This window comes from Microcebus murinus, chromosome 8, assembly GCF_040939455.1.
Source record: "Microcebus murinus isolate Inina chromosome 8, M.murinus_Inina_mat1.0, whole genome shotgun sequence".
NCBI lineage: Eukaryota > Metazoa > Chordata > Mammalia > Primates > Cheirogaleidae > Microcebus > Microcebus murinus.
In genome coordinates, this window is record NC_134111.1 from 23216227 (window position 1) to 23236948 (window position 20722).

At 31.5% G+C, this 20722-nt stretch overlaps 1 protein-coding gene across 2 annotated transcripts in view; it reads right to left on the reverse strand.

Annotated features, from left to right (window-relative positions):
* LRP1B (LDL receptor related protein 1B) overlaps window positions 1–20722 on the reverse strand; it is a 1745675-nt gene that overhangs the window by 243027 nt on the left and 1481926 nt on the right. For both annotated transcript variants that reach the window (XM_020288518.2, XM_076005497.1), the window contains exons 52-57: window positions 17359–17487; window positions 14281–14403; window positions 11000–11140; window positions 9693–9880; window positions 3746–3929; window positions 1199–1284 (exon numbers count right to left, since the gene is read on the reverse strand). In XM_020288518.2, the coding sequence (XP_020144107.2) occupies window positions 1199–1284; window positions 3746–3929; window positions 9693–9880; window positions 11000–11140; window positions 14281–14403; window positions 17359–17487 (851 nt within the window). The remainder of the gene's footprint in view (window positions 1–1198; window positions 1285–3745; window positions 3930–9692; window positions 9881–10999; window positions 11141–14280; window positions 14404–17358; window positions 17488–20722) is intronic.

A 20722-nucleotide genomic window follows, 5' to 3' on the forward strand; every position in this document is an offset into this window, starting at 1 on the left:
ATTTTCATGTGAAATTTCCATTTTAACCTGTGACCTAGAGGAAGACTGGAAAATACAACTCTGTCAGAACAAGTCAATATCCCTCTAACAAGTAAATATTTGCACTTAAAATAAGACTAAATCCTGAACCAAAATGAATGAAACTCTCACAATAGCAGTGAAGAAATCCATCAATGAGTAGCAAAAATAACTTTAAGTAAATCTTCTTTATGTTGCCAAAAATACACCATTTATACCTAACACTAGCATAAGCATACTACATAAACAAGAAATAATCTTAATTTTGGCACATATGCTCTAGATAGGGCTGTCACATGTTTGTATCACTCTTATAGAGTATGAGGTCAAGGAAAATTTATAGCAGAAGAGATACAAACAGAATAGATCTTTCCAAGGAAAATATTTCTCTTGACAACTAAAAATATGCTACAACTAACAGTGTATAATTTCTCTAGTCTGTGTGCTAATCACTCTGGCTTTAATGATTAGATTTTGTGTGCCTTATTCTGCACACAGGAAGGCAAACAAAAAGTTAAGGTGAGCAATTCAAAGTTCTTTTTCTTATTGTAAAATGGAAATCATAACTTTTCATCTCAAATAACACATATAAATAAATTCTGAGAACAGAACTCAAACACCAAAGCAAATCACCCCAGACTCTCTTGCAGTGGGTTGGGTTGAAGCTTGAAGAGGATAAGACTGAAACACATTACCTCATAGTTGCTAACCAGAACTGGGTTACTATCACTCTTTTGCTCACTACTTAATTCCAAATTTTAATAGCTAGGTATCATTAATCCTGTTTTACTTCCTGGTTCTACGTACAGAAACTTTAATTTCTGAAAAGATACTTTTACTTTAAAATCCCAAGGGTAGACAAAACAATTTACGTATTCTACAAAATACTTTAAAAGAGAATTTTATGTTTTCTCTAATCTTGATATTATTGACATGGTTTTTTCCCCTTCATTAATTATATTTTGTCATCTTTACTTTCTATGATTTAATGTGATACGGCAAGTTTGGAGCATCACCTGCTCATAAACAAAACAAAGTTTATGGTAATCTTATATAGGTACATGCATGCATCCGCAAGTAAGTGCTTCATAAATTTTAATTGTCAGGTATTCCTACAGCTCTAATGCATACTTGGCGTACTCACATTAAACATTATGGAATCTTCCTGGGAATGTCATACCTGTTTTAAAAGTGTGTAGTTGGAGCCATCAGTGCTAATTTTCCTTATTTCATGATGATCAGCAAGAATTAGAAAAGGTTCTTCATCTAAACACCAAGACAGAGAACATATTAGACATTTAATGTTTATAGTTTTCCACTCTGCAAACTTTCAGTTTAGCTTACCAGCAATGTGAATTCAAATGTAGTGGTGCCCTGGGTGATTAGCAATTTAAAAAGTCATCCTGAGCAACCCAGTTGTTAGTAAAATGAAAAGGCAGCACACACCCAGGCAATACGGAAAATCTAGAGAATTCTAAGTGCATCCCTTTCTTACCCTCAATTTTCTTGACATGACATCATTTATTTGGAATTAGTGGAAAATATTTGCTGTCACAATCAGAGTGTTTTAATGAATTTCAAAAAAGGGTAATCTACAACTCTCTTAGAAACCTACAGCACAGCTAAACCATCATATGATCAGAAAATCCTTTCTTTATATTCAAAGAGCTAATGTTCTCAGAATGACCTGGGTGAAGACCAAAGGCATGATTGTATACATTTTATTCTTTTCCTCTGCCTGAGGAAAAAAAATTCTTTTACACAATTTCTGAATTCCAGGTTCTAAAATTTTTATTAATTTTACCTTTCCTCCTGGATCTTATTTTTAATTCCTTAATAGTCTTTTTTCCCTTGTTATAAGCTTCCCTAATGTGTTTTAGTATCTCATTTGTTTTAGAATCTAGGAAAGAGCATGATAAAGATCTCATCATGCTCAATGTATAGGAAAATCCTCTAAACCATTACTTTGGTTTTCTCTTCAGAATTTATTTAGAAACAAAATGAATTCTTATAGAAAAGAAATTCATAAAGTTTTATAAAATATATTTATTTAAATACATATTTGAATAATTTAAAGCCAATTTACCACATACTCAATTATTATATTTTTAGATCAATTTGGTAAAAAATTTTTTCAAACTTTTTAAATACCTTCATTTCTAAGATACATTCATATATTTATTTGCCAAATAAACAAACAATGTTGACAGATATTAGGAAAAAAAAACACTTAAAAAGATAATCATTTATATAATTTAATATGGGTTTTATTGTAAATCATTTATAGTTCTTGTCCTGTTTACTTTGTTTGATATTATTTCTTTCTCCACTGGTCTTTTAGTTTCATAGTTAATATTAATATATAATACATGAGGTATTGTTTTTCAGCATATACCACATCACTCACTTTGGACACTCCACATCCACTATCCCTAACAGCACCTTCAATTAATCATTCCAGTCTTCTTGCTGAGGCCCAATTGAGGCCTGGAATATTTCTCATCACAGATTCTCATCATATTAATATTAGTTTCTAATTATAATTGCTAATGGAAAACAACTATGACATGGATACATATTAAAATAACAAGACCCAAATTGTAATTATTAGCATTCACTTCCTCTCCATAATCATTTATGACAGTTTAAAGTAATGAAAACATTGACTGTGTTTGAGATTTCATCTCTTCTTATCCCATGTCACTGAATAGATGACGTGTAGCAAGCAGTAAGTAGCCAAAAAAAAAAGTAGGTTGGTAGATAGATCAAAGGGCTCCCAATAATCCTCAAATTGAATCACAGAAGAATATTCCAAGCCATAAATGATAGTAGAATGAAAATTGAAAAGTTAATTTTTTCCCTATAATGTACCAAGTTTTAAGCAGTTAAACAGCTAATTTTTAAATTTATATTTCTGATATCTATTTTATGAAAGTAGATAAGAACATTTAATGTTTTAAATATTGTCACTGACATACGTCTATATGAGAAATTGATATTGTGGTCATAAAATACAAATTGGTATTTGATTCATTATACTCAAAAACAAATTAAGGCGGATAGAAATCCCCTTACTCACCACTTTTTGCCCATTTAGCAGTCATTATCATATATTGCTTTGTATCATTTTAATGTATGTGATTTCTCCCCTAATGGATTACGATATTTTTAAAGTTATGGACCCTGCTTTATTAAATTTCTAATTTACAGTCAAACGCATTACTTGCAATAAACAGATGTTTAACAATATTTGTTGAATCATTGGAAGAATTTAAATAGTCTCATATAGCTGATTTATTATTACTATTGTTGCCTATTGTTATTATTAACCTGTTGTTTTCCTTATCATGTATGTATGAGTGTGTGTAGTGTAGAAGAAAAGAAAAAATATTACAACATTGTCACAGTAGGCTCTTTAACAGTCTTGGCCAAATTTGTTCCAAAGAACATGTGCTTCAGCAGGAATGAGTGCTAGAGATAGTTCTTTTTACTTATATGCACTCAAACTCTAGAAACCACTTAGTAATTCACAAGACCATAATGCACCGTTATTATAGAGCAGTGTGTGTACGGAATGCAAAATAAGACTGACAGATTTCTATATTGAGGGAAGTATTTTGATTTCTCAGAAACATCAAAGGGGAGTAAATTCAATAAGAATAGCTATAAAATTCAAGATCTATAAGTATAACTGAGGTTGGATCAGTGGGCAAGCTCAACTTGATACCTGAGAGTGATTTGCAGCTGTTTGGGTTATCAGGTTGTATTTCATACCCATCTGTACAGAGGCACTTGTAGGTACCATATGTATTGATGCACTGCTGGCTACAGGGAAAACCTGAAGAGCATTCATCAATGTCTACACATGTTTTACCATCATCCTTCAGTTGGAAGCCAGGCCAGCATTTGCACTGGGGAAAGAAAAACAAACATAATCAATTCTTATCATTGTCCCTGTCTTTTACTATTGGATATTCCTTTAGCATGACTCAAGCAAGAAAGCACTTAAGAACAGATAAATACAAGTGTTTCTTTCTCCCAGCAATTAAGGTTTAATAATAATTGCATATATTTTGTAAAGTTAAAGTTTAAAAAACACTCTCTCAAATATTTTCATTTGATCTTCTGAGGTTTGAAAGACTGCAAAAGTTAGTGTACATCAATAAAGTTAGGTGGTTAGAGAATGGCAAAGCAAAAATAGAGTCAAACTTTCAACTTATTTTGTCCTTTTTCTATTGTGCTTTATTGTCTTTTTACAAGATATTAACAATAATAAAAGTTAATCCTTATGTGGAGTTTTGAAGATTTCTAACACTGTCACATATGTTATTTCATTGGAGCATTATAGAAATCTATAATGTAGGCATTGTTATCCTTAATTAACTGATGAGAAATCTGGAAGCACGAAGGTGAAATTACTTAGACAAAGCCTATAAGAACTTACAACACTTTTTAACACACAGGAATTCTTAATGAATAAATATTGACTGGGTTCCAATTCCACACCCAGATGTGCTGATGTTTGAAGAAACAGTAATATTAACACAGTTTTTTTCTCTCAACAATTAAATCAATTTGTATCATCAAATATTTCCTTCAGCATTTCATCATGTTTTTCTGATGACAATATGTGATATTTACTATGTGGAATGTCAACTCTTTGTGTACAAAACATTATGCCATGTATGTTTTTGCATTCCTGAAAATGATAAGGTGCTGTGATTGGTCACTGGCTTTCTAGTCTCAGTCCCTACCAAGTAGCATATGAAACATTGTTAGAGAAAATGAATCTAAACTTGGCCAGATGATTATAATCATATTAACTTTCATTAATACTATTTAGTGACCTTTGAACAAAAGAACTTGTGAGTATTGAGTGGGATGGTGAGTTAAGAAAGAACACTGAGTTGTTAAAAGTAACTAGTATTCAAGAGTTGTCCATAGTAAACATTTTATAATCTGCATCATTTATTTGAGGACAAAAAAGATGGCAGGGTTTTGCATCTATTCAGAAAGATATTAAAGTGATATATGTCCACATTATTAAATAATCATCAATTGAAGGGTAGAATTACTAAGTACAAGAAAAATGTTCAATACCTGGAGAGGAAACTATAAAATAACATCAATTTCATAAAAGTGCTCAAAATATAAATATCTTTTCCTAAGACCTATTACAAGGCATGAAACCCTTTAACCTTTTACACTTTTGCCTTTAACAATTTACACCAACATTTGTTTAATAATCCTCAGCAATTACGACGGACTTTTTAAATCTCTAGAGTCCACTAGCAAGCCAGTGGTTTGAAACGAAAGCAAAAGTTACAGCTGATTTCCCAAACTCTCCCCATCATATTTAAGTTGTTAACAATATTACTTTCATAGAGAAGACCCAACCTGCCACCTGTATTAGTAAGCCAAGAGGAAATGGCGCTTACACTATGGCCAAAGAAAATGAGAAAATTAATGCCATTGAACTGTACACTAAAAATTGTTAAAATTATAAATTTCATGTTATATATTTTCTACCAAAGTTTAAAAAAAAATTTTTTTTTAGAAAAAGAAAATGAGAAATCTGACAGGATATACAAAATAATCAGTGAAAAGGACTGGGAATTAAATCATATGACCATGTGGTCAGGAAGCTAGAAGTCTGATTAGTAGACACAGCACAACAGTATTGATTCAAGGGTCACTTTAGGACAACTGAAAGGAAATTTTATAGAATGTGTTGAATTTCTCTGAAACAGTATTATAAACCCTATAAATGTATACAAGTATGTACTAGTTGTATACATAATTAAATTAAACATATAATTAAATGTATACATAATAATTAAAAATATAAAAATAAATAAGATGCATCTTAATTTTAATAGGGTTTCCAAAAATTGCTTTAAATGCTTAGTGTCAGACCAATAGAGGTACTATATCAAATAGACATCTTGGATAAAAACACATTTATGAAAAACTAATTTCATGAAAGTAAAATTGATTGAAGTTACTATAATATACAATTCTATAAACAAATGTTTAAGGTTTATAGTAAGTTTTAAAAATTTTATTTATTGAAAGAGAATATGTATAAAAAGATAATTTTCTCCCCAATTAATTAACCATATTTTAAGAAAAACATTTTTGCTCCTAAATAATCAAAAGGCATTTGTGGGAAATTCTACTATACTAACTTTCATAAATTAAATGGAGTAAAATAATAATTATTTGCATTTTCAAAGATAAAAGATGTGAGATTTGTCTACATGTAATAGAAAATAAGTTTAAAATGTTCTAAACTTCACTCAAAATGATAATTTTTATGAAAATGAGATTTCTATATATTCCATGTCATCTTAATTTTTCTCATTATTCAAAATTATTTCATGTTTTTTGATTTACATTAATTTCATAGGAACATATAGCTACCAGAAAGAAATATATCTATCCAAACTTTTCTATTATTCTCAGGAAAATTTCTTCACAGCTTTTTCAGTGATGTTTGACAAATATTGGTTATTTTATTTCTAAGGTACACATCAGAATTTTTTTTCCTTCCCAGAAGTACATTTATTTTTACATGGTAAATTATCCTTCCCATCAAAATAAGATTCTTGCTTTAGTTAAATGTTATTACTCCCTTTTGAATAGTTAGATACATTATATTTGTTTTACAGCAAACGTGCAAATTATTCACAGTCCATAAGGTCTGAATTTTGCTTTTGTAAGCAATTTTCATTTTAATGCAGAATTTGAAGGATGATTTCTTGTCATGTTCTGCTGATATTGCAAGGATAAATAGGTTACTGAAGAGTTTTCCCCATTCCTTAGAATAGAGAAACCTAGTAGTTGATATTTTTTTCTCAAAATAGTATGAGCATTTTGTGGTACATAAGGCTTTTACTCAATTTCTCATCAATAAATTGTCATATATATTTGTGAGTAAAATAAATATATATGTATATATCAACATAATATGTGAAATATTTTATTTGAACCATTGCTTAAATCTTTATTTATGATTGGTCTTGTTTATCTCAATAGACAGGTTATTTTATTCATTAGCTTTGACGTGTATATATGGAAGAACATGATTAATGACAATTCTGTTAAGTATCATATACATACACTTTTTGAAGAATTAAACACTTCTGTCTATTTTAGCAAGATTTATCCCTTCATTCTATAGCCCCTTGAGAATAGACAAAGTGACTGCTATTATTTTAAATGTATCAATAAAAACAAAGTATTTCTGTGTGAAAAATCTTTCAAAGTAATTAAAACAATATGATTTAACGTGATTTTCTGGATGATATATTCTTTTACCAAAAGTAATTTTTCCAAATATAGTATTGCTGTGCACCAAGCATTTCTTATATGCAGGCTTTTAAAATAATATTAAAGCTTATTTTTGGTGTCATATCACAAGGTATCCATTTGATATTCAATAATTTTTGTACTTTACTACCAAGATTATGACAGACATTAAATACACACTGATCAACACAAGTATAAACACAAAGAGATCTACTTTGACATTTATCACAGCTGTGTGTGTATATAACATATGCCTGTATAGTTATTTCTCAAAAACAGAGATACTTATGATAAATGTGTCATTAGACAATTTTGTCATTGTGTGACCATCAGAGAGTGTACTTACACAAACCTAGCTGGAATAGCCTACTATATACGTAGCCTCTGATGGCCTATTGCTCCGAGGGTACACACTTCGCAATTGTAATGTAATAGTGTTAGATCTAAATATATCTAAGCTTAGACATCCACCATATGACTGCATGCTTTTATAACCCTATGAAACTATCATTGTGTATGTGGTCCATAGCTGACCAAAATGTCATCATGTGGTGCATGACTGTATTTCTAACAGAAATAAGAATCATTTATAAATCTATGAATTAAAATTTTAACTAGCTACCTTCAATAACTCTATAATACATTCTTGATGAATTCAGGAAACATTTTTTGCTGATTGCCCATATCACCAATAACATTTTTTTCTTTTTCATTGGGCTTTACAATATTTTTGCCAAAATTAATTATTTGATGCATACTGATTTCATTAAGAGATACTCTGGCTCATTTGTTTTGTTTCCTTCTGCTATAATATTTGTCAATGAGTACATGTATGTTTGAAGTTTGTAAATTTAACCATTTCTTCCTAATACAATAATATTGGGCATAAAAAACTTTTTTTTTATAAATCTAGCTTTCTTGATATTTTGATATTTCTGCAGAAGAGAATGATTATTGTGGTTCATAAGTTATATCTACATAAAGTAAAATGCTGATCAATGTAGCTAAGTTAGTCATAAAATCAGAAATTCGTAGATTAAATATGATAAATTCATTCTTTGGTTGAATTTACCATTAGATAGAATGGCTTGTCATAGAATGTTAAGGCTGGCAATTAGAAAAACTTAGCATCTTTGGGATATATAGATTCTTTCTCCAACATTCTTTAAAGAAAGTCAGTTGGCTACTGCTGAAACACTTTAGTAGTGATATGTGAGCCAGGTAGGTCATCCCAGTGTAGAGTTCTAATGTCAGAAATTGTATTGAATTGTATTGAACATAATCTGCCTCCCAACTCCTAATTCCAGCCTTCAAAACAACATAGACTTGGTAAGCTCCCTATTCTAGTACTTCATTTATACTATTTGAACACAACTAACAAGTCATCTTTGCTCCAGGCAAAACTACTTCAGAATACATGTGCTCTAGATCCCTTACAGTTCTGAATGTATGAATTTGGATACACTCCAATGTAAGTTTCTTCTTGATATGCCATGTCCCTATCTATGTGTGCACAGTCCCTCAGGTGGGTTCTGATTGTTACATATCTCAGTAGAACAAACTCTAACCCCTATAATGGTCCTATTTGGCATTAGACTGCCTCTGTGTTTTATAGGAGCCATGCCCTGTTGCTGATTCATACAGAGCTATGGCTCAGTTTAAAAATGCTAATTTCCAAATGAATTGCTCTTAATGAGATTTTCCCATACATACATAATCGATTTTAACCTAACATACAACTTTTCATTTTAATATTGTATTAGTTTGCGTCTACCATCCCAACATACTCATAAGAGATGTTTTTAGAAGCTATTTCTGTCAATCAATTTTGTGGTGAATCAAACTCTTGAGGAAAATGGTAGCAACAAAAGGCAATTAAGATATTAGGCATGATTTATTTTTAGTGTACCCACACTCAGTCCCAATAATTCATGTTTTCTGGGGATTTTTTTCCTTCTTGTTTATATGAAAAATATTTTATTTCCCAGTGTTTGTAGTAAATAAATGATTAGCCCATTCCACTTCAAAGATATACAAGAGGGAAAATGAGGGAGGAAATGGAAACTTAAGACTGGCATACATATTTATACAGTGATTAACATAGTAATATCATCCCTAAATGCTGGTTTTCCCTTGGTTATTTTTTTCTGGGTTCTCTCAATATATTAAAACATACCTTACTTTGTTTTTTCTTTTGAATTATATTCTCCCAACTTTTATACCACGTTATTATTATATAGACACTCCCTATCATTTTAATATTATGATACTTTTTAAGTTTTACTGCTATATTGGATTAAACAGCTTTCATTATCTCAAATTGTAATATATCAAATGCTTTGTTATTTTTGATGAGCACCTACCTTATAACTTACTGGAAGGTCCTGGCAATCTTGAGAACATCCACTGACTTTCTTACTCAAACATTCATTTATATGGCAATTTCTCTCATCTGAACCATCACCACAGTCATCCTTATTGTTACAAAGACCTCCATTGGAAATGCACCTGCCATTTTTGCACATAAAAAATGAACTGTTGCATGACTGTTCTGGAAAAAGAAAATAAAACAAATGGAACATAAAGGGCATGCCATTGTTTTATACTACAGTTGTAGAAAACGTTCACAAATATGGTAACATGTCTGTCAAAAAATTATAATAAACATATGTACATACAAAATGCTTTATATATTCAGTGTAATAATTCATACATAAAGTACAGAAAACCAAGGGCAAATTTTACTTTTGTGTTCAACACTTAATTGCAAATCTATCTTTACCATAAAAATTAACAATCAAAATAAACATCTATAGTAAAATTAATGGACCATTTCTGGCTCTTCCATATTGTGAAGAATGAGTTCAAAAGCATAATGATAGTTTGACATTTCCCTCAAGCCATAGGTCTCTGAGAAATTATATGTCACTAAAAATTAAGAATCTAGAATAGATATATATTTCTAAAATCTTTTCTTCCTGGAAATATAACATTGACATTTTGAAGGCAGGGCATAAAAAGGACAGTTGTGGTGAATAATAGTTTTTCCAAAAATAGGTATGGAAAGGAGTTCAGGTCTTGTAGCTACTTATAATCAGATGACTCAAACATTACTCATTATCACATATGCTAAAAGAAAGCCTATTAACATGTAACCTACATGATAAAAAAGTAGTTGAGTTCATTCTGAAATATATAACTATATATTCAGTATTTGAAAGAGTGACATGATGTATTGATCAAGTTTGTCTACTAATGTTCAAATGACATGCAATTTCTTTTTGCCAAAATATGAATAATACAGACTATTTATCAGCAAATTGTGACTTTTTCTTTTATGTTTGAATTTTCAAATAGGATCATACACTGAAATTATCCTCACATAAAATAATATATAAAGAAAAATTGAGCTTTTGGCAGTGGGGAGAACAGTGTGATGGATTTGGCAGGATCATTGCCTCAGGTCTTCATATATTTGGCAGACTTAAATTTCTAACACTAGCATGAAAATATAGTTGATTACTAGGATCCTGCATGATATCACTAGAAACATCACATTCTTAATAATTTGCATTTCCTTTCACTGAATACTAGCAAAAAAATCAGTCACAGTTTCACCATTAAAAAAGAACTTTGGAATAAATATAATGTTATATATATATTTCTGTACCTGCAGTTTTGCACTTTGGGTTTAAAGGTGCTTCATCAGAATGGTCGGGGCAGTCAAAGTCTCCATCACATTGCCACTGAGTATTTAGAACACATCGCCCATCAGCACAACTAAACTCTTCTGCACCACACTGTCGGTATCCTAGTGACAAATAAACATTCTGATTAATTCACATAATACATATTCATGAAAAGTCATCCCCTCAATGCACACTATACCCCAATTTATGTGAGTTACTCATGTCTTCTATGGGAAATGTTTCTCATTTCTTTCTGTGACAGTGATCATAGCTGCAAGAGATATTAGTGGTTTGGAAGTAGGAGTAAGACCCAGAAAATAAAGTTGGAAACAAGGCCCTAATTGCTTCTAGGTGAGAAAATAAGAGAGCAACACTTGACTTTATCATCTTTCTTTAACCATATATATATATATATATATATATGTATATATATATATAAAATATGTATATTATATATATATATATATCCTAGTGATTTCTTTTTGAATAAGACAAAATGAAAGTTAACAGAATTAGCTTGGTTAGGTATATAATCAGAACATGAGGCTGAACTGATTCTGAGCTATAACGATAATTCTCAAAAGCTGTAATGTCATGTTTATGTTTGGAAAGCAGCATTCAACGTGTAAAGAAACTGTTAAAATGAGAAAATGCAAAAGTCAGTTTTTAGCGCAATAAGCACAAAAACTATTATAATTATCCTATATATTGATTCTTAGAGTCATTAAAAATTTTATTCAAATTATAGAATAAACGTATCATTTGTTAATGTTCATATGTATGCTTATTTGTAAGTAAAACTCACTTGATTTTCGATATTAAGTTTTACAATGGATTTTATCCTAAGTTTGTCCACAAAAAGAATAGTTGTTCCTATTAGAACTTTCTGACAAATCTGGGGAAATGTTCTATTTTGGGAGGTAGGAGGTAAGACATTCATGGCTTAGAAAATAAACAAAATTTTAATATAAAAATAACTTAATAATTAGTATTTAATTAAAATTCTTATTATATAGGAACGGTAAAACCAGATAGTTCTAATCCTCGGTTTCTTTAGTATTTCTTCCTTCCCTTTCCTCTTTTGCTAGCTCCTTCTCTTCAATCAATAAGTACATTGACATCTCACCCAGACCAATAACAACAAAAATCCATCTGCACACCTCTTAATAGCACATTTCTCTTCTCTATACTGCCCAATTTTGCTTTCCCTTACTTACCTCCAGTTCATCTTTGGTCAATCAAAATTTCATTTCTGCAACATATACCTTCTAAAATTCCTCTTAGAGATAACAAACACCAAATGTCAAGTGCCAAATTCGAAAGCGCCTCAGACTCATATTTTCTTCACTTTTCTGCAGCATTTGATGCTTTTGACCACACAAACTTAGAAATAGTTTCCTGGGTTAATACTCAGAATCTACTCTCCTGGGCTTCCTTTCAACTTAGCTTTTGCTGTTCCCGTCTTTTCCTCTTCTGTATGAAATCTTCTTTCACCACCCTAAAATGTGGCTGGTGAAGCCCTAATTTCAATCTTCACTCTATTTTCCTTGTTTCCTTTCTACATTGTCTAGGTGTTCTCATTCCTTTGTCATAGCTTAAATGTCACCTTTATGCAGATGGCCACCAAATTAGTATTACTTGTCCTCATAGCACTTCTGGTCTTTAGAACAGAATTTTAAAATACTCACTATCTACTTTATGTGACTGTCTGATTACCACTTCATATTGAAAAGTTCCACAGTAAATTCTTTATTACACCTCACGTCTCATCAACAAAACTGGCTTTTAACCTCCTGTATTCCAAAGGTCATTAATAGCAACACCACCCATCAAGTCATCTAAGCTAGAATTTCTGTTTTATCCTCCATATCCAATTGTAAATGAAGTCTGACATCTTCCATTCCACCTTTCCCAACCTGGTTCAGAACCACATCATTAATCATCACAACTATCTCAATAACCTCCTAACTAGTCTATTTTCCCTTTATGGCCCCCTTGCTCCGTGGCAATATTTCTCCCACTCTGCTGAAAAGGATGTTTCTAAAACATAAATTTGACTGTGACATTCCATTCCCCTGTTTCCATAATGTGTGCTGTTCTCTGAGAGGCAATATAATTAAACACAATTTCTCTAACATTGTATTTCAGACTTTTTCAAATCTAGCTTCAACTTAAGTTTTTGAATTCAACTTGCCTCACAGATAATTAATTGCTATTCCTCTACCGTGTCAATTTATAGGTCTTTGTAAATACATGTAGAATTTACTATGTGCCTGGAATTTCTCTAAGCACTTCATAAATATAAACTCTTTTAATTCTCTTAACAACCCTAAGTGTTAAGTGCTCTTGTTATATATATTTTACAGATGAGGAAACTGGTACAGGGAGAGGTGAAGTTACTTTCTCAAGGTCACATAGCTAGTAAGTGGCAGATTCAGGATTTGAACGCAGGCTGTTTGGATCCAGGGTCTATGCTATTAACCACCATGCCTTACTCTAACATCTAAATATGATTTTCTCTGATTAACATTCCTTGCTTCTATTCTTTAGTACCTCTCTCAAGAATTATTTTCTCAGCTTTGATGCTATGTATCGTGATCCTTTTTCCAATTTGACAAATTATGTTATGATAATACATTATATATCTGATTTTCCTGTTTGTGCTTTATCCAAGTGGGCCTCGGTCTCACTCATCTCCGTATCAACCAAATTCTATATCTGGTGGAAGGGAGATATTCAGTCAGACATATCTCTGCTTCAGATTTATAACTTGAGTTATGTAGCTGTTAAAATATCATATTGAATACAAGACTTAATGGTGAAATGATCAAAAAATTTATATCCACTGATTTCAATGAGATTCATAGCAAAGACCAGGACCATACACACTGCACAGGGAGGACAAGAGAGGGCACTAAATCTATTACCTTCCATAGGCATATTTATAGTTCATAGCTTTTCATTAAATGTATTTATTCACATATATGCATTTAAATATTTTACAAAAACACTAGGTTCACATAAGATTTCAACTTCAACTGGGCATCTTTAATATACTGATTTTAACAACAAATCTATATACATGTATATATTATATATATAATGGTTAGCTAAACATATATGTAATGGCAAGATAAATTTCACAATAATAATACTAAATTTTAACAAATCAGTGAATGCAGAAAAAGACAAAGGGAAGAAAAATATTAAATATCTAGTTTTTCTGATAATTCTAAATTGTATTCTTTTTAGATGTACTCACCACACTGTAGTGACTCATCAGAGCCATCTCCACAGTCGTCATCATGGTCACAAACAAATTGCTTGGGAATGCATACTTTATTATGGCACATGAAAGCGTTTTCATCACATGTATTATTGGGAGCTAAGAAAGACATTGCAAATAATATAATTAGATAAGCACATATATTCTCCCATATGAGGAGCTTAGGAAATATATGAAATTATACCCAATAATTTATACTTATTCAGAAAAAGGAAACTTTGTTTAATGTCTAATATATCAAACAGGTTAATAATTATATACATATTAGAATGCATGAATGTGAAAACATATAATTCTAAGTTTTAGTATTAAGAAAGTCAATTATTCTAGAGTGATCCAGAAATTTCAAGCCACATAGCAATTTGTAAGTTTGCTTAAGGAGGAATTCAAATGTTCACATGTTAGAAAAAGATCTCTTGCCTAATAACATGACTTGGGTTTTTTCTCTACTCAGGCCTACAGTAATGCTAGTTAAGTGATAAAAATGTTTCTTCCCTGTAAAAAAATGGACTGAAAAAAACAAGTGCTGATGTTAATAATGGAAATGAAAAAAGAAAACCAAGAATGCCACAAAAGTTATTGTCTTTAAAAAGAAAATAAAACTTAGGGTGACTTCAAGAGTGGGTCGTTGAAGTAAGCAAATGTAAGACCTTTGAGATAATGAGCCTCACCACAAGTACTACACAAAATTAGGAATATTGACCCATGAAATGTAATATTGATCCTTTAGGAAGACTGCTTCATGAAAGTAGTGTTCCACCAAATGGGAAAAATGGTTGATCTAAATGTGCAATAAAACTTTAGCAAAAGTTCAAAAGAATATAACTTGTATAAAGGAAATAAACTTTAATATTCTATGCATAGAACCATAAGAGAGTTGAGAGAATCATTTACATTTAAAAAATATTTAAAGGGTAAATGCTGTGGTAGTACCCAAGGTTTGGAATATTACAAATGATAAGAATCTTCTATATGTTATTATAGAATACAGGGAAGAGAAAGTCTGTGGAAATTGGCTCTGCCACTTATATTTGCATACTTGAGGAAGCTATTTACCTTCCTGATGCATCTGTTTCTTTATCTCTTTAATGGGGATAATAAAATCTATCTGAAAAATTTCTGGTAAGGACTAGATAAGGTATGTGAAGCAGATCTAATTTTAGTCAGTCAGTAAATTCCTAAGTGCTCTCTAAACTCCTATCTATATTACAACTATTTTTGGCAGATTCCCTAAAACACTTCCCTGCAATATTACAGGACTTCTATAATATAAATAACAGCAACTATCACAATAAGTGGCACATAATGAGTACCTGAAAGAACTTAGGTGCCTTCCATATTCCCCTTCCATGTATCTTAATAAGCACTTTCCTCTCCCTGGAATACCTTTATTTTTCTTTGTCTTTCAAGACTCAGATAATGTTACCACTTTTTCTTGAACACTTTCCATGAGACTTCTAGGATTTTTTACATAACATTTCTTTGTGATGACCTAGTATACTTTCTATACATTATCCTAACACCTAAGGTACAGTTATTATTCTTTAACATGTGTATCAGCTGCCTGCCTCATGCTGCCCCAGACTCCATGAACCAAGGAATCTCTGCTTTCCATTTCAGTAATTATCAACATAGAGTAGGTAAAACAAAAGAGTTTTTAAAAATTGAATCAAGTATAATTTATTTTCAATGAATTCATTTTTAAAAACTATATGGAAGCCACATAGGAGCTGTATTAACAATTAATCAGCCTATAGTAATCAAGGTAAAACTTGGAGTTACTCAATAACTCCTCTAACTTTGAACTATATGACAGCTTGGATAACTCAAGTGAATTATGCCAATTCTAATACAGAAATGAATCTTTAAAACACTGAGCAATAGCAACTTATTTGGCATTAACACTTTCAGGTCACTTGAGTACAATTTGTTGCATTTTAACATAATTTACTTAATGGTACCCATGTGGTCCAAAAGTGTTAATATGCCTCCCAGAGTGTTAACTTGCTACAATAGCAACAGCATACTGGGACCATCTGGATCCCTGAATTGATGCATAATCCTTTATTATGTAGCCCTCAGTGGCCCCATTGACCTTTACAGACGCACATATCAGTTTCAAGATCAAAGTGAATTATTCTACAGCAATAGTATGAGTTCTGTGCAAATAGGCCCGTCTCAGAGTTTTCTTTTTTCTTTTCTGCTCTAACTATCCCTTGTGTACACACACCTGTATACATACACACTTACATTGTGGCTTCAAATACAATGTTTTAAAGACAGGAAGACAGGCCATTGGAGAGATGATTGGCAGAATTCATTTTAATGAGCAGTGTTCACAGCACTATTTCTGATAAACTGCTCAGCCCAACAGACCCCTGTGTAACCTTCAGATTTGCATTCAAATAATCATTTCCTTCATCCTCCTGATCATGCAAAGGAATTTATCTAAATTTTTGCTATTGAGTAAGTCCCTGAAAATTTCCTAAGGTGACCTAGAGTCAGAAACTTAGTAAATTGCCTGACCTCCAAAGGTATTCCTCTGATCCCTGAGCCTCATTCAACTATATCCATACTATTTTTACCTGACCCAAGGGTTAATACCCTTTCCGTAGGACTAATCGGTGTTTACTGACCTCCCCGATCAGTAGTTATTTAGGATCAGAGAGCCATTTACAGTGTCTGTAATAGGCAATCTAAAAGCCACCATGGAGGGTGGTGATGGAAGACGTGAGAAATACCAAATCTACCACACTCACACACGCATGTAGTATAGTTAAATTATCTCAGAAGTGAAATGCTAAATCTGTGTTCATCAAAATAGCTTTAAAATGGGTAATTCCACTATGTATGTGTGAAACACTCTAAACAGCAGTTAAAGGGGTTGTAGAACTACTATGATAACAGCCTTCCACCTAATTAAGTGTGATGCTACCTATGGGTCCAGGGATTGGGAAAGTCATGGAAAATGTGATATGGTAAGTCTACAAAAACAAACATCCAAGGATGCTGCAGCAGTTTTCTTTGATACACAGTCCCAGCAAGTGTTCATACCACAGCCAGCTGTGGAAAGCTCATCGCTTCCATTTGGACAGTCCCTTTCACCATCACAAAGCCAATGTCGGGGCACACAGGCATGGGAGCCCTGGCAGCTGAACATGTCAGCCGCACAGGTTACGGCACCTGAAATCCAAGGAAAAAAATGCCATTAAGCCTACTGTGTGTCTGCTGGAAAATGCCTACCATTTATATTTTCTATAGTAATGAGCAAAAGCAGAAGAATGTTTTTTATAAGGAAGAGACCATAGTTATTTGGCATCATAAAACATTATTCTTTACCTGTAGTTGTCTACACATTTTTGTGGAAGAATGTATTTTTTCCTAATTACAAGTGTTATATTTCTTAATGGTAGAAAATAATATCTGTTCTCCTTATGAAATGTAGCAAAGCATAGAAATATATTAATAGAATTGTGAATAAACTGAGATGGGGATTATAAGAACTGAATCTTTAAGAATAATTATAATAGTAATAATAATAGTATCATTTTTATTGCTGACAATGTGCTAATCCCTTAACATACTATTAATAACTTATTTAATCTTTTCAATAACCCCATCCAATAGAACTATTATTAGGTTCATTTTATAGAAAAGGAAACTGAGGCTTAGGGAAGTTGAAAATCTTGTAGAAAGTCACAAGTGGCACAGGGTTCCATACACTGAACTGAGTGAGGGTCCAGAACTCTTCTTATTCCTAAGCACCTTCTTCTCTTAACTAGTAATGTCATTATTGTTAGTCCCCATATTAGGTTGCTAAAAAGAATAAATGCATACATATTCCCTTTGTTTTTATACACTATAACATTGTTCTACCAATGCATTCTCCCTTCAGTTGCATGATAATGTTTTTCAAATATATGCAACAAAAAATGTGTGTTGACTTTGACTATAAATTCAAAGGGTCACAGGTAGTTTCTTTTTTTTTATCCTTGTATAAGTATAGGGTAGTCATATGTCAAATGACTCTTTCTCATGATGTTTTCCTATCCCCTTGTATAGTTATATTTACTAAATGTTTGGTTTGCTTCTCGATATGTTTTTTTTATATATATAAAATACTTGTTGAGTGAATCAGTAGCATAACCACCAATCTAACTTGGTTTAATTTTCACTTTCTTATGATCTAAAGCTGCCCAGAATAAATGCTAAATAGCATATTTTTTAGAATTATTAAAAGCAGTTTACTATGTCCAGGAAAAAAATAAGTAATCATTATTATGGAAAATCTTTGTTTCTAACCATTTAAAGTAATGACCAATGTGATTTAATTAAATTATCATTGTTTTCTTCCTTTTTAGCCATAAAGTTGTTAAGAGTAGAAAATGCAATGGAATATTTTTAGTATGGTTGGCAGTGGTGTGTCAAAATAAAACCCACTGGGCATCTTATCCATCATAAATATATATGCCCCTGACATATACCTTAGTCTGGATGAAAAGATGGCAAATTAATGTTGAAAAATCCCAGATAATTCAGATTTGCTCATTTGATTGAGCATCAGTGCTTTAATAGAATGCAGTTTAATATGGTGTCTATTACTGGTAGAAATTAGAAAATAATCTATTAAATAAATGTTGCTTTCATTTAGAAATTAATTTACTTGCTGATTATATATCTTTAGTACCTTACATAATAATATTATTTCAACAAAAAATACTTTTGTATTATTCCTCTCATGTATCTTTTCAAGCATGCCATAAAAACATAAAGTGCCATTTTACTATTATATTCTCAATTCAATGCTTTAATTTTTATAATATTTTTATTATTTAGCTTGAGATTTTTTAAAACTACTTTCTACTAAAGAAGTTTTGATAAATGTAGAACTCCTTGTCTACTGCCATATTATAACTCCTATTTGTTCCCAAGGTAATCATAATATTAATAGAAAGAGCCCTGATTTGGCAGTGGAGAAGTTTAATTCTGTATGACCTTGGAGAAGACTAATGTTTGAATTTCTCTATCTTTAAAATGATGGGTATGACTAGATAATTACTAAGATATCTCAAGCTATAAAATGGCATTAGGCTCTTTGCAGCTAATTTTCTGGTTCCCTTGATAGTGTTCAACAGATTCTGTGTTAAGAACATGCCAAAACATTACAGTCAATTGGGAAGAAAATGGGCCAAAGAAAAAATTCATGGCTTCATTCCATAGTTATCACTGCCATCTGGAGACATACTGCCTTCCCCAGGGAAAATAATCCCAAGGGAAAATCAAGACAAGCTGATAGAATTCCACTAGATCCATCTTGTGCAACTACTCAGATAGTAATATGTGATTGGTAAGAGTTACTATCCTATTTAGTATTTCAGAAACCTGAATTATGATGATACCTCTGTCATCACTAATTAGCTGAGTGACCTCAGGCAAATTTACTAATCTCTGTGAGTGTTTCTATTTTTCATTATCAAAAGATGAGTTGAACTAGGTGTGGTTTTCAAAATGGGATCCTCAATATCCCAATTCAGAATCATTGTGTGCTTTTTAAAAAAGAATGTGTTTACACAGCACATCAGAATATTTGCAAGTAGAGAACAACAATCTAAATACTTTTAACAAATTTCTGTGAAGGATATTTTACACACCAAAGGTTGGCAACAGCTGAGATAAATTATTCCTTTCCTATTCTAAAATATTAGATTCAGTTCATTGACTGACAGTTGGTCTAAAGTGGTATTTTTTTAAATGTGCCAAAAGCTTGATATTTAGTACATAAAATACAGATGGTAATTATATAAATTTGGTGTTTTGATAATAGGTAAACATGTCCATTACCACTGTAATCTTTTATAAAAAGCATTATCAGGGCACTAATAACATATAGAGATATATGATACTAATACTTTGACAAAAGGAAGGGGGTAGGAGATATAAAACGAACAAACATAAAAGAATGGGAAAAAAACTCCTGAATATGATGTACATTGGTTATATTAAATGACCATAATAGTTACATGGATAGATTTTTTTCACTCCTTTAATAGGTAAGGAATTAAAGAAATAAAGAGTAAAATGAAGTTGCCTGTGATCACAATTTTAAAATGTGGATTTGGGAGAACTCAACTCTTTACGGCTGTAGAGCCTTGCCCTTCTATTACACTGTGTCCCCTTAGAAAGTCCAGAATTATCGATAAGGCCATTTAGCACAGGGTTAAACAAAAGGTCAAAAGCAAGATGATTTTAGAACTGGAAATATACTCATCCCATTGTACATAGGCAATCTGTTTGTTAAAATTAAAGGATTTAATAGCAATGAGAAACAGTAGTTAAAGAGACTGGTCAGTCATCTAATGGTTACTGATTTTTTTTTTTTTTTTTTGCTTTCAGAGACTTTTGATAGTGATCTTTATTT